Source organism: Ischnura elegans, chromosome 1 (assembly GCF_921293095.1).
Source record: "Ischnura elegans chromosome 1, ioIscEleg1.1, whole genome shotgun sequence".
Taxonomy (NCBI): Eukaryota; Metazoa; Arthropoda; class Insecta; order Odonata; family Coenagrionidae; genus Ischnura; species Ischnura elegans.
This window is the reverse complement of record NC_060246.1, coordinates 42,625,646-42,639,445: the sequence shown is the minus strand read 5'-3', so window position 1 is coordinate 42,639,445 and position 13,800 is coordinate 42,625,646. Positions and strand designations below refer to the sequence as shown.

General features: G+C 34.1%; 1 protein-coding gene across 6 annotated transcripts in view; it reads left to right on the top strand.

The window, feature by feature from the left end:
* LOC124159397 (serine/threonine-protein kinase N) overlaps nucleotides 1-12,894 on the top strand; it is a 95,852-nt gene extending 82,958 nt beyond the window's left edge. For 5 of the 6 annotated variants that reach the window (XM_046535224.1, XM_046535206.1, XM_046535217.1 and 2 more), the window contains 8 exons: nucleotides 2,742-3,026; nucleotides 4,387-4,602; nucleotides 4,701-4,880; nucleotides 4,983-5,134; nucleotides 6,067-6,286; nucleotides 7,680-7,787; nucleotides 7,864-8,004; nucleotides 10,695-12,894. In XM_046535224.1, coding sequence (XP_046391180.1) covers nucleotides 2,742-3,026; nucleotides 4,387-4,602; nucleotides 4,701-4,880; nucleotides 4,983-5,134; nucleotides 6,067-6,286; nucleotides 7,680-7,787; nucleotides 7,864-8,004; nucleotides 10,695-10,838 — 1,446 coding nt within the window. In that variant the 3' untranslated portion in view covers nucleotides 10,839-12,894. The remainder of the gene's footprint in view (nucleotides 1-2,741; nucleotides 3,027-4,386; nucleotides 4,603-4,700; nucleotides 4,881-4,982; nucleotides 5,135-6,066; nucleotides 6,287-7,679; nucleotides 7,788-7,863; nucleotides 8,005-10,694) is intronic. The other variant, XM_046535199.1, reaches the window with a different exon arrangement.
* Nucleotides 12,895-13,800: the final 906 nt, after the last annotated feature.

Here is a 13,800-nt window from a genome sequence, read left to right as displayed (position 1 = left end):
GTTTCGTCTTTCCCTTCCAAACTTATTGCCTTGACCTCTGGTTGTTCATAAATGTATGGTTTCCCCTCAAAATGTAGAAGTGCTAGAAAATAATTTCAAATTTGAACCATTGTCTTAAAAAAAAACATTTTTTTTGCTGGGATTGGTAACCTTTTAGTGCCAAGTGACTGTGTGTAAATATTAATGAATTTAGTGGACTTCATTAAATTGTTTCATTGCCAATGGCAGGCTGTTGATTGTCAACTTGTACTCTAGGACTGTTGAAGAGTTAGAGATATTTATATGAGGTATTTAAATTTTATATCATCCTCTATATAATTTTTTGTTAAAAAAACTAAGAATGCAATACACCCATGTCTCGTATAGCGCAAGGGATGCGTTCCTTGGGGTCTTTGCGCTATACGAATTTGCGTTATACGAGAGCGTTTTAACATAGGGAAGATAGGGATGCGTTCCTGGTAGCATAGGTCTTTGGTATTGAATTTCCTCTAAAACATCTATATTCCCATAAAAAGCCTTAGAAAACATTATTTTTATAAATATTTATAGTTTAAAACATCTTTAAAGATAGTATTCACGCATTCAAAGACTTTTATTCACGTTAAAAAAAATTCTTACGTGCTTTCGAAATTCCATCCTGTCGTGCGGGTGGGCTAACATCTGCTATCTCAGGGGATCGTAATGCGTTGCCGGCAGTTGACGATTTTTCAAACTAGTCTAAAAACAACTGTTGTGTCACCCAGGCCCTTTTGCCGCTCATCGAAATGACAGGAAAATGCTACTTTAAATGCCATTTCATAGCTAGCGGAGTTTATGAATGATAAATCATTTTAATTTGAAGTCCTCCGAGTCATTAGCAGCTACGTGAAACAGTCTTTAAATGCCTTGAAACCTGACCCAGGTTTTCCTTCCCTGAAAATGAATGAACGAGAATGTATTCTTTTCCAAAAAATATCGTCTCGTCAACACTAAATCTAGTTGAGGGGGAAAGGAGCCACTTTCAATAACAGCTTGGAGTTCATCAGAAAATGTTGTGGTGGCTGCGCTATCAACACTTGCAGATTCACCTGATATCGCCGCACTGAAAATACCTGCTTGCCGTTTAAATTCTGGAACCAACCGCTTTTACTAAATGTCTCGGAGCGATTACCACTCTCGTCTTTTTGTACTGATTCACCATGAACTTTCCGTATGTGTAGACCGCTTGGTTGAAGTTGGTGCGGCTGAGGTCACTGATACTTTAACTTCGTCTTTATTCAGAATAAGGCATCGTGAGTTTAAACTTCCACGCAATATCGCTTTGACGCTCTCCATTTTCAAAGCAATTGACCTCTCTCAAGTCCTCTTCTAGGTTTATGGTTTTTCTTGATAAATTCTTGATTTTTCTACAGGCATTCCTATTTTTTGCCATATTCTCTTGGTTTTTACTCTGTATGGCTCTATATAAATCACCTTCTTCTGCTGAACTGTATTCCTGAGACGCAGAAGGCCTATGACTGCGGGGAGGGAACGAAGCCATTGTGTTTGAGACTCTATAGCGGACCCTTTTATGTGTTGATGCTATTCATGCGCAACTCGGCCACCGCTCCATTTCTCCCCCGTGAATACCGATGACCTTGAAGGCTTTAGCGCAGACCCTCTACCTGGAAGTCAATCGCCCGGTAACCTACGACGGCAAAAATACGTCTCAAACCGTATTGCTGAAAAAAAACTCATTTCCACCAGCCCCACGCTTAATTAACGATCTAAATTATTTATTATCATTCTGTTAAGGAGGCGAGATAAATCTTCGGTAGGCCGGCTATCTGGACCCAATGACGAGTAATACTTTTGGCAATTGCACAGCAATGAATTTCGATTAATATATAAACAAAAAAGAATATTTGAGGCAAGAAATAATATTAATATGCGTAAATTGATAGAAATTACGTGTGTACTTAGCGCAAGTTCACGTTTTATCACGAGAGCGTTTAAAATTTTTGATTAGGCTACACTGCGTTGCAATGTTTCCCCGAGGAACGAATTTGCGCTATATCGAAATTGCGCTAATCGAAATTGCGCTATACGAGACATGGGTGTACTTGCATAATAATCACAGTTTTTTGTAGGGGTGTGTAAATTTAGAGAAATAGAGGCCTTTACACAAAAGTATTTTGTGAAGACTCGTAGAGAGCATTTAGTTGAATTGTGGTAGAATGGCACACTTATATTTCAAGTTCATTAACGAAGTATGTGCTAAAACCTCATCCTGAAGATGAAAAACTTCAATCATTATGCTTGCTGTTCACTTTTGATATTAATTGCTTGGTTTTTCACATTAGTCGACTCTCTGAAGCAGATTTTTCTGATTTATATGACATAAACATTGATTCGCTATGTTTAGTTTGTGCTCATTTACTTTTACTTGAAATGCAAAATGCTTTACAAAATGCTTGTTTACATTAGCAAAATAAAAAAGCATGCTTTCGAAGCCTTTCGTTTCAAATGGTGCATGTTATGTTGAATGCATACCTCATAATATAATTCTCATAACCAAACTGTTGGGAAATTTTAGTTTAGATATGCTGGAGTCAGGTTGCTTTTTCTCTTACTGTCATCTTAAAGTTCTATATTTTATTGATACCAAATTATGCCTTTAGTATGTAGCTTATCTTATGAAGTACTTCTGGGCTGTGCAGTATGAAGGACTTCACTCTTTCTTTCTACTTCCATTGCTTCCCTCACTTTGAACCGTCTTGTAGAGTGCTCTCAGAGAGTTTGACTTCCTACAAGAGGAAAGAGCCTCTCCTACAGAGCAGATTCTTCAATCTCAGGGAAATGCTCAACAACCGAGGGCACGTGCTGAATCATCGATACCATCGCACCAATATCATCGCCCACACCATTTCCTTCAGCACCATCAACAACAATCACACCCCACTCTTCAGCTACACCAATATGCACCTAATCAGCCATCACAACAAGCACTTTCTCAGATAGTCCAGCCTCCTACTCCAGAACCTGTGATAGAGTTCCCTGATGATGAGGTACTAATGACTGATTGGAACTATTTGTGTATATGTTAGAGGTTTTTGTGTTTTCCAGTTGCGTAAATACCAGCGAGGATATACTGGTTTGTCATACTATTAATATACTATTTGGGATCCCACTTAAGTGGTTCATTAATTAAAAATGACTACTGTTTCAATAGATGTATTGGAAGTCATAAATTTTGAGTTGATGCTATTCCATTATTCAAAGAAAATTGGTAAAAAATTGTATTATTTATTCATTGCTTGGTTGGTTGTGTTACATTAACATTTTGTATTAGGTTTCATATAATTGGGAATAATTTAACTGGATGTTTTCAACTGGGCCATATTTTGTATTAATTTTGTAATTTGCATTTGGCTCAGTCATTTACCTTTCTTCACTCTAAAAATGACATGCATGCATTCCAAGCTTAATTGGAAATAATAATTACTTGCCGGTGAAGGGGTCATTAATTTTTTTAATGACTTAATCAGTCTATATTTGTTGGTTTCTTGTCTGTGCCACAATTTGAAAATAATTCTCTTACTTCATATTATGGGATTGACTTCTTGTCATTAATTTAAATAGTGTTTGTTATTAGCTCACATCTTATGATGTATTTGATAAATATTCATTGCAACACAAAAACCCATGGTATATCCTGGCAAGGATTTCTTTTGCTATATTTTCATAGCAATCAATATTTATTTTGTTTAACCCATATGTATTATTCTTTTCTTTGAGTTTGAAGAGAATTCATATTAAGGACTTCTCAGATGTTTTCCATGTTATGTTATCAATTTCTATCTATGACTCCTTTGTAATAAGCACATTAATGTAGAAAAAAAATATTCTTCAAGTATTCATTGATATTTTACTTTGTTTTATGTGCTAATGAACAGTCTTATTGGTAAAACTTGAAATAATTCTTGTTTTTAAATTGTATATACATATCCCAAAATCATTTATTAGGATAACCAGGAATATTGCATGGTATGTTGTGTGATTGAATCTAAGGACATAAATGGAAGAGAAAACTGTTAACTAAAGACTAATTTTCATTGGATTGCCAAGTTTTCGGTGTGAATTGCTGAATCTTCTTGAAAATTGATTTATTTTAATCGTGTGGTTGTATGGGTGTTAATTTCTTTCACTCCTATTCACCATTTTTACTGTTTCTTTCTGATTAAAATCAATAAATTACCACAAATATTGTTCATTATCCTATCCACACCTGAATCATCTATAATTTAGCTGTGATAAATGTTACTTTTTGTAATAAATAGCTGAGGTTGTCATTGTGCTCTGCTTGAAATTATTTATATTGTGTTTGTTATTTATACTCAGTATTTCTATGACTTTAACCCTTTGTAGGGACCCTATGAGCAACCAGAAATAGTGCTTGGAAATAATTCTCCTAATGCTGGAGGTATTGGGGTCATTGGAGCTGCAATTGGAGGAGGGGGTGGTGGTAGAAATCTGGATTATCGGGACAGTGCATACGAGTCTAGGAGGCATTCACAGTATTCGGGAATGTCCATGGAAAACTTCAGGTTCATAAGTGTTCTCGGGAGGGGCCATTTTGGAAAGGTAATTGATATCTCATTCTTATTACTGTGTATTTTGCTTTTGACATTATCCCTTATTATTATTGTTATTTAATAAATATTGTTTTTTTATGCTTGCAGGTTATCCTTTCTCAATATCGTAATACTGGAGAATATTTTGCAATCAAAGCCCTCAAGAAAGGAGATATCATTGCGCGAGATGAAGTTGAATCTCTTCTTGCTGAGAAAAGAATATTTGAAGTTGCTAATAACATGCGTCATCCCTTCTTAGTGAATTTGTTCGCCTGCTTTCAAACAGAGGTAAGTTGCTTCTAATTTCACGTGTTCAATATGTAAATGTTATTCATATAACTACTCAGTCATATTATCCTGCCTGCTGCTAATTACAAGATTTTTTTTCAGTGCCACGTCTGTTTTGTCATGGAGTATGCTGCTGGTGGGGATTTGATGATGCATATTCATGCTGATGTGTTTTCAGAACCTCGAGCTGTGTTTTATGCAGCTTGCGTTGTTCTAGGGTTGCAATATCTCCATGAAAGCAAGATTATTTACAGGTAGAATATTTATTTTAAAATTGATATATTAATGACAACATTTTTAACTAAGGTTTATGGGAATGCTTTCTGGGTGGGAGGAGAGATTTTTGTTGTACTATAACTCCCTGTTCCCTTTTACAAAACACCATGAATGCACGTTCATTTTAGTGATCAGTTTAAGCTATTATTTTCTTGCACTCCAGCTGGATACGTGCCACTGTTGTCAAATATTAGAGTTATTTTGTAGTACAATTTTGTACCTATATTTTTCCTGTAGCAGTTTACTCTCAGGTATTGCTTCAACAATTTGTTAGGTACTAATCTTATTTTGGTGAATTATTTTTCAATTGGGTAAAAACTCCTATTTCAAGTATGATGTAATTGAAAAATTTACTCTTTCTCAGTTTTGAAGGAAAACAAAAGATCTAGATATCTAATTTTACCATTTTTGGCGTAATTGTGCCTTAATTACAAGCAATGGTAAGAGGTCAAAATCATATCTCTCGAAACTAATATCATTACCTTTGGAACCTTGAAAAACCATTCAGCTATAATCTTTTTTTGGGAAATGCTCTCTTTTTCTTGGTCTCTTTGGAAGATTTTGATTAAATGCTATAGTACATATATATAGTGGATCAGGGCATCGTCCATCGTCTTCAGGGCATCGTCCATCGAAATGTCGGCCGAGATGGAGTTGGAGAACCTGACTCGGTGGAAATCCCATGTAACCTGTCCACAATTCTATATGCCGGGAAAGCCTACGATCATTCTTTACATATATAATATATATCGTACCTTACCTGTCTTGTGGTTATATAAATGTCATTGTGTTTGATGATGGTTGCCAAATAATGAGAAGTTGGGTTGAAGCATTTTGTATTATATGCTGATGATGGCTAGAAACATAATATGTAGTATATATTTTATATGTATGTTTGTGAACCTTTCAGAGACCTGAAGTTGGATAATCTCCTTCTGGACACGGAAGGTTATGTAAAAATTGCGGACTTTGGATTATGCAAAGAAGGAATGGGATTTGGTGATAGAACTGGTACATTCTGTGGCACACCTGAGTTCCTTGCCCCTGAGGTACTGACAGAGACATCATATACCCGTGCTGTTGATTGGTGGGGCCTTGGAGTCCTTGTTTTTGAAATGCTGGTTGGAGAGGTAAATTTTAGATTTATTCATATTAGGAACTTGGTAGTTCTTATTATAGATGTGGTGCAGACGAATTTTATTCCATCTATTTACGAACGTCCACCTGTTCCTTTGCTTATATTTTTGTCCTTAATTGTTTAAACATTATGTAATAGTAAAGGCTATAATGACAATACATTACCTTATTAGATGCCATTTAGATGATGCATTGGTGATTCAGTGTGGTAATGTGTAAAATTTTCAATGGCTTTGCATCTTCAATTTACAGTAAAATCTCTATGTAGTGAACCTCTTTACATCAGAAACCTCCTTTCTTCATACCACCCCTACGGTCCCATCAGATTTACATGTAAATGTAAAGGCAAACCTCTTTGAGGTGAACCTCTTTATCTCGTAAAACCTCCTCTTATCATACCAAGGAGATACCCCCGAGACTACCTAACTACCTCTGCAGATTGTACCGAGACAACTGGATACCATTAATGCAGCCACGATTACATACATGGAATGACATTTTCAGCAATAAATGTTTCATGCTTATTTTTTTCTTTTACACCTTTAGAATGTAGTAATTTTCACATTAACCATTAGTTATGGCCATTTTGTTCCATATGAGAGCATGCCTAACAGTAAATAAGAAAAAAGATATCCAACTATCCTAATCATTTTAAGTGACTGTTGAATTAAAAGATATCACATCGTTTTCTCTTGAATCATGGTTAAAATCACGCAATAGTGCTTGCTTTGTGTTATCATGAAATAATAAATATATGTTCACTAATGCATGCTAGTTTATTTAAAGGCTTAAATATATGTAATGGTTTAAAAGACGGTAGTGCTTTTCATTTCCAATGGATATGAAAAAATGGTGCATATTACTAAAACCTCTCTATAGTGAACCTCCATACATCAAATTACCCAAATTTTGGTCCCCTCCATTACGATGTAAAGAGGTTTTACTGTATTTCCGTAAATACGTAAAGAGTAATGAGAACATGATTGGGGATTTTGTTGGAATATTTGGAGGATCATTTTTTCAATTTTTAAGGTGCTAATAAAAGTTAAGAGTGTGGTTTGTTGCAAAGTGTCATCTGCAAGACAGCAACAGGTTTTTGTTTCACCATAGAAACAAGGACTATGGAAAGGTTATGCTAAGTATCATTCTTTCAGGAGATTTTTGTTTTTGAACAAACATTTTCAAAAAAATGAAAACATTTTACTTTGATGGGTTTACCAGCTTTTTTCATTATAAAATAATGCATATTTCTCCATTATAATTCCTGGTTTGATATGTCATATTTGATATCTTTTTGCAATAGAATTATTCCAGCGGATTTAATCAAGATGCATGATAGTTGCTTACTTTGTATTTACTTGCAGTAATATAATATGCTCTTTTCAGAGTCCATTTCCTGGGGACGATGAAGAAGAAGTTTTTGACAGTATTGTAAACGATGAAGTGAGATATCCTCGATTTTTATCCTTAGAGGCCATAGCAATAATGCGCAGGGTAAGTTCAAAATGAAATTTTCCGGGACGGCTTTGAAATTTTAAAGTGTTTATCTAATTTCATAATTAAATTTCAGTTGCTTCGCAAAAATCCAGAGAGAAGACTGGGTTCTAGTGAGCGGGATGCAGAGGATGTCAAAAAGCAGGCTTTTTTCAGAAATATATCGTGGGATGATCTCCTTTTGAGGCGTGTGAAGCCACCTTTTGTTCCCACTATTGTGAGTATTTCTTATGTTACAGATTTTGATCTGATAGGTAAAAAAAATTATATCCTGTTACTATTTATTTGGCTGCATAGATGTAAAGGAATTTATCGTAAAAGAAACCAGATTTATATGTTGAATGTATGTATCAATCTCAATAGGTGCATGTATGTAATTTTTTTACTGAAGAAACAAAAGGGAGAGGTGTCTTGCAAAAGAATAAATGTTGCTCCCACCTGAGCTATAATTGTAATGCCATTATTATGTTGCAAAGAATGATTTGTGCAGTTGTGGACCTATTTAGGCCTTGTCTTCGTGCTTTGAATGAAAATTCTGTTTATTATTGGTAAAGTAGGAAAAATGTAGTACCAAGTCACTTAAAAACTTTTTGAGACATTATACTAAATTAACAAATTTGTTTCTGTAGGCTGTCGTCATTATTTATTGCTGTTTCCTTATTTCTGTTTCTTTTTGTATCAAAGTGAAATAGTGTATTTTCATTCTATAACAGTTGCCTCTCGTCGAGGAAAACTGATTAGCTTAATTTGACCAGTGTCCCATCCACCACATGTGCTCACGGATAGCTAACAGTATAGAATTAGAGATAAGTATGAAAGGAAAAGAAAAAACTACTCTACTGGCTTCCTCCTGACCATCAATAAAAAAAAAACAAATTTCCTTAACACTATGAGGACGGGAGTTTCGGACTACCTAGAAGGACGGCTAGAGGTCATTTGACCCTTAAAATGTATATTGGAATAAAACGCCTAATTTTCATCCAATATTCACTTTAATCATATTAGTTGTTGAATCAGTTCATTAAAATCACTATGTAACATTATTAAATATTATTTCCATTGTCAAAAGTTAATAACAATTACATTAAAGAATCATGAATTAAACCGTATTAGTAGTCGATTGCAAATCTAATAATGAAAATACATACACTCAATACAAAAGTTGTGTTACATGTTTAAAGAATAGGCGTACTGGGTTTACAAAATTTGCATTATAATTTTTAAAACTTATTTCTTTGTTGATAATCTCAGACAGACAGTATTTTTTTAGCGCCATTTCCACAAAATATTTTTTGGGCTGAATGCATACATTGGACGATTTATTCATCTACATCTAAATCTACACACTAACCCGCCAGCCGCTTAAAAGCGTGTGGCAGGGGGTGTTAGGACACCAGCCATTTGCCATCAGGCCAGAAAAATAAAACAGTTACTCGTAAACCTGATGAGGCGATATTGAAAATAATGTCTCTAAGAGCTCTTGAATCTTGGCCGGTGGAAAAAAAGTCATGGGATACATGACGATTTTCCGGTGTGGGTAATACAATAATCATTGAACAATAAATAAAACAAAATTAAAATATCATAATTACATGAATTTACGCAAATCAAGGATTGAAAACATTTTATTTACCTTTGCTGCCCGAAAAATATCGAAAGATTGAGAAAAACAAGTCGGTATGCCTAGGTTTTTGAATACAGATAGGAGCCCTTGGGACGAAATTGGCATTGAACCGGGTACTTCCAGGTTCAAAATGAAGCAAATCATCTGCCACATTTATGATATATGATTATATGATATACATGACAAAAAAGTGCCCACAGGCAAGAAAATAGTGCGAAAACAAGTTGTGGGTCAAATGACCCGTAGCCGTCCTTTTAGGTATAACAAGTCATAATAATTTAAAACAAAACATTTAAGTTGAATTTTCACTAATTTATCAAAATATAGACCAAAATGAACAAAGTGAAAAAGTTTCAAAATTAAAAAAAATATTTTAATACATAAATTTAAATACATAAACATAAATTTAAATACCTACGAGAAAAATAAATTTGAATTTTGAAAATGGGTCATAAGACTCCTGCCGTCCTTCTAGTGTTAATAAGCAGTTACAAATTTGAAACATATTTTTCAATCTTTGACGTAATGTACAACATTAAAAAAAAACGTATTCAGAGTCTGGCATTTTCTCCATCCTGCTTCACTGAGTTCATTAACACAGAAAAAGGATAAAATGAGCTTCTGGAATCACACAAAACATAGTTATTGTGCAATTTACTGTTAGGATCATTAATCCAATCCACAAAAAACTCTAGCGTAAAAGAAAGGTGGCCCTCTAGGCATTGCATGAATGCAAATGAATTGGATACAGAACTGCCAAAAAAATCTCTTCCAATTTTAAAATACCAAAATATGGGCTCTCCAAAAGATGCACTTTCAGGAAATTTTGTTATGGCCTCACAAAAATCTCTAGCCACATTTTTTCAATAGTATTTTGTTTTCATTTTTAAAGGAAAGTAATTGCATTTTTATATTTGGGCAGGGGGGATAGGGGGTTGGATAGGTATCTCTGTTGATGTTATTGCTGTTGATGGTATTGCTAGAGATGATCTAGGTTGGTCATATTTTAGCTACTGTAAGAGTTTCCTATCAATGGATATGTATTATCATCATAAAGGGATCTATTTAGTATAATGTGAAGTGAGTGAAAGTTTTAATTTTTATTCCATACATTGAGATCATTACAGATTGTCAATATAATTTTGCTCAGCATTGAGTTTTTCCTAGAATTGAAGATTAATGAAGTTTTAAAGCCTAGTATTTCCCTCAGTGTTTTGTTATCCATGGTTTGTGGCTGTAATTCATAAATTGCACAGTATTTACTGGTCTTCGTATTATTTCAGCATTCCCTGGAAGATGTGAGTAATTTTGATGAAGAGTTCACGTCGGAAAAACCTCATCTAACACCACCTAAAGATCCTCGGCCTCTATCTGATGAAGAGCAATCTCTCTTCCGAGATTTTCAGTATATGGCTGATTGGTGCTGACCATTGGTCACATTCTTAGGGCATCACATGTTGAAAAATAATTTTTACAGAAAGAGAAGTGGTGCCAGGCTTGGTTATATTGTCCCATTGGCATGAGATATTTCATACTTGTGAGATTCCCAGTTTTGTTGGTTGAAAACATGTGCTGTGTCCTCATTAATTTGGAAAGTTAGAGAATGAAATTTACAGGTATACCTTGTTTGAGAAGTATGTAGTAATTTAGCTGCTCAATTTGAATTATACATAGTTGCTCTATTGAAATGTCTTTTTAAATGGCATTTGAGAAAGTGGGTATTATATACCTGGAATCCCTGAAGAGTCTGATTTCTTTGACTATTGGGAAATGTGTATGTTGATTCATTACAAGCTCATGTATTTTCCGAAGTATAATTGCTAACAACACTTGTATTTGTGACCAACTCTTCGAGAGTATTTTTTACTCATTTACCTGGAGTAATTTTTGGTAGCAGATTTCGTGAAACTTACTGATAAGATGAAATAGATATTCAATCTCAACTGCTCAGCATTCACGTCTTGAAAGTGAATGTGAAGTTGAAAGGCCTACTGTAACTGTTTGACTGAAATTTCATTTGGTGAGATGTAACATTCATACCTCATGAAGTCTGGAGCCTTTAGTTGGCAGATATTATAATTGTCAACCTGCTGGTAAGCTTTATGACTACTGTCCTTAAAGTTGTTCCTGCATGTGGATAAGGCATAATTCTGTGGTTTCTATGTTGAAATCAGGAAAATTGACTATTTTGAAAATATACTTCTCTAAATAGTTTTCTAATTGCTAAATTAGTATGTTTGTCATGCATAAATATATTTTGTTGTTGATTTTGTTGTTTTATTTTTCAAATTTTAGTGATTTTGCTTTTGGGTACATAAAATTGTGTCATTGAATAGGGTGGGGAAATTATTGATTCATATTCTTTTGCTCATATAGCTAAACTACTTCTATTCAAAGGATACCTTTTTGTATATGTTTTTTTTATATTAATGTCTTGACTGTCCTGAATATAGAAACTGATTATTGATTACAAAATCGGTCATTGTCCTGCTTTTTAAAAATATCTAACATGCTCTCACTTTGGTACCATTTGTTACAAGTCTTTCACATTTAGGTAACTTAGTATTTATGGAAAAAATATTTTTTTTACCTTGTTTGTGTAGTTGTGTATTTTAAGAGTATTAATAATATGGTTCTGCCTTTATCTTTGAAATGCAATTATCAGTAATAAATATTGGGTAGCTAATTTGTGTTCAATTTTTCTGGCATGAAATCAGTTTGTGAGGATTTGTTAGTTATTTTGTTAAAGCTGTGCCAGTATGTTGTGTTAGAGTTCTATCCTCTATGCTCAAGTAAAATCATTTTAGAGTGAAAATTTCTGTATATAAACAAACTTAATTGCCTACACTAATTCTGTAGATTAGAAAATATTTTGAATGAAATTTGTCATACTGTACAGATTAACTTTAGTATTATTATCTCATAAATTGATAACTACTTCCATTTAACTTTTTATGATGCATTTTATCATAAAAGGAGTGGTCTTATTACTACTCCAAATCTTCTATGGTGTGGTAGCACTGAAATAAGGCTATTTATTTTCAGTCCATATTTCATACCATTTTGGGAGCAAAATTGATGCCAATCATTTAAAAATCCTTTTGTAATTTTTGATGCATTGGTAAACTGTATGAAAATGTGGTGCTGAATTTTGTGGTATTGAATCCAGTGCTTATGTACAGATGAAAATATCAAAAAAGTGAGAATATATTTGTAGAATAATCACTCCAAGAAAGTATTGCTTGTACATAAGGCTAAATTCATAATTTTCACAAATGTATTTTGTCCATCATGGTATTTTATGAGAAAGGCTTTTTCATAAGTCATGAATTATCTTGAAATAATGTGGAACTACTATGTTTCACGGTATATTGTCACCAGTTGAGGTGGCGATTTTTAATTCTAAATTTGTGGCCTGATTTTTTTGTGAAAATTATTTATAATGATGCTGAAAATATGTTAATAAAGAAGAGTAACAATTAAGTGTTTGTTTATTTATTTAGGGTATTGGGTCTAAATATTTTATTAATTTCTAAATGACCAGAGTACTTAGGTGTGTGTATGCACTGTGCTCCTTAAGTTAGTTTGAACACCATGACAGCAGAGTGGTCATTTTGACAGCAGTTGAGATTTCAAATGGCCATCTCTACTTTATTTTTTACCGCAAAGGAATGTCATGTGGTGAATTTGTGTAACTTCATAAAGGCATTATTTTGATACAATGACTTCAGGATAGGTTAAATAGTTTCTTTTAAAAAAATAATTCTACCGAGACTGACTTAGTGGCCATTTTGACTGCAGATGCTATGTGGAAATTGCTTATTATTATGTTGCAATTAATCTATTTTTTTTAGAATTTACAGTTGCTTGATAGATATGTTATTTACACCATTTTAGCACGATATTCTTATGGTTTGGTGAATACTCTGGGGGTGGGAGAGGTGGAATCCTCCGATTTTTTTATTCAAACATGTATGACTTCTTCACGTGTTTCATGATGATTTTGGTGAATCTTTACTTTGTTGTATATTGTGACATCTCATCAAGGGGAGAATGGGAGGGATTGGGGTGGACAAGAAAAGGGGAAGGGATTTTTTTTTTTGGGAGGGAAAGGGGACGGGATGCGCGAGAAGGGAAGGAAATGTATGAGTGACCTCTTGGTGATCGGTGCGCTTGAAAGAACGAAAGCCTTAACTACAAATCCTTCGTTTAACACAAATTTAATGAAAACAGCAAATAATCGTAAGTACATAATCATACATCAGATTGCCGCTTCCTTGCGGGCATATGCGAGAATCGACTGAATATAACATCAAATGGAAACTGAGCAAACAAGTAAAACAACTAATTATCGCCCAATTGATTTCATATCTTGCACCATCTGATCGC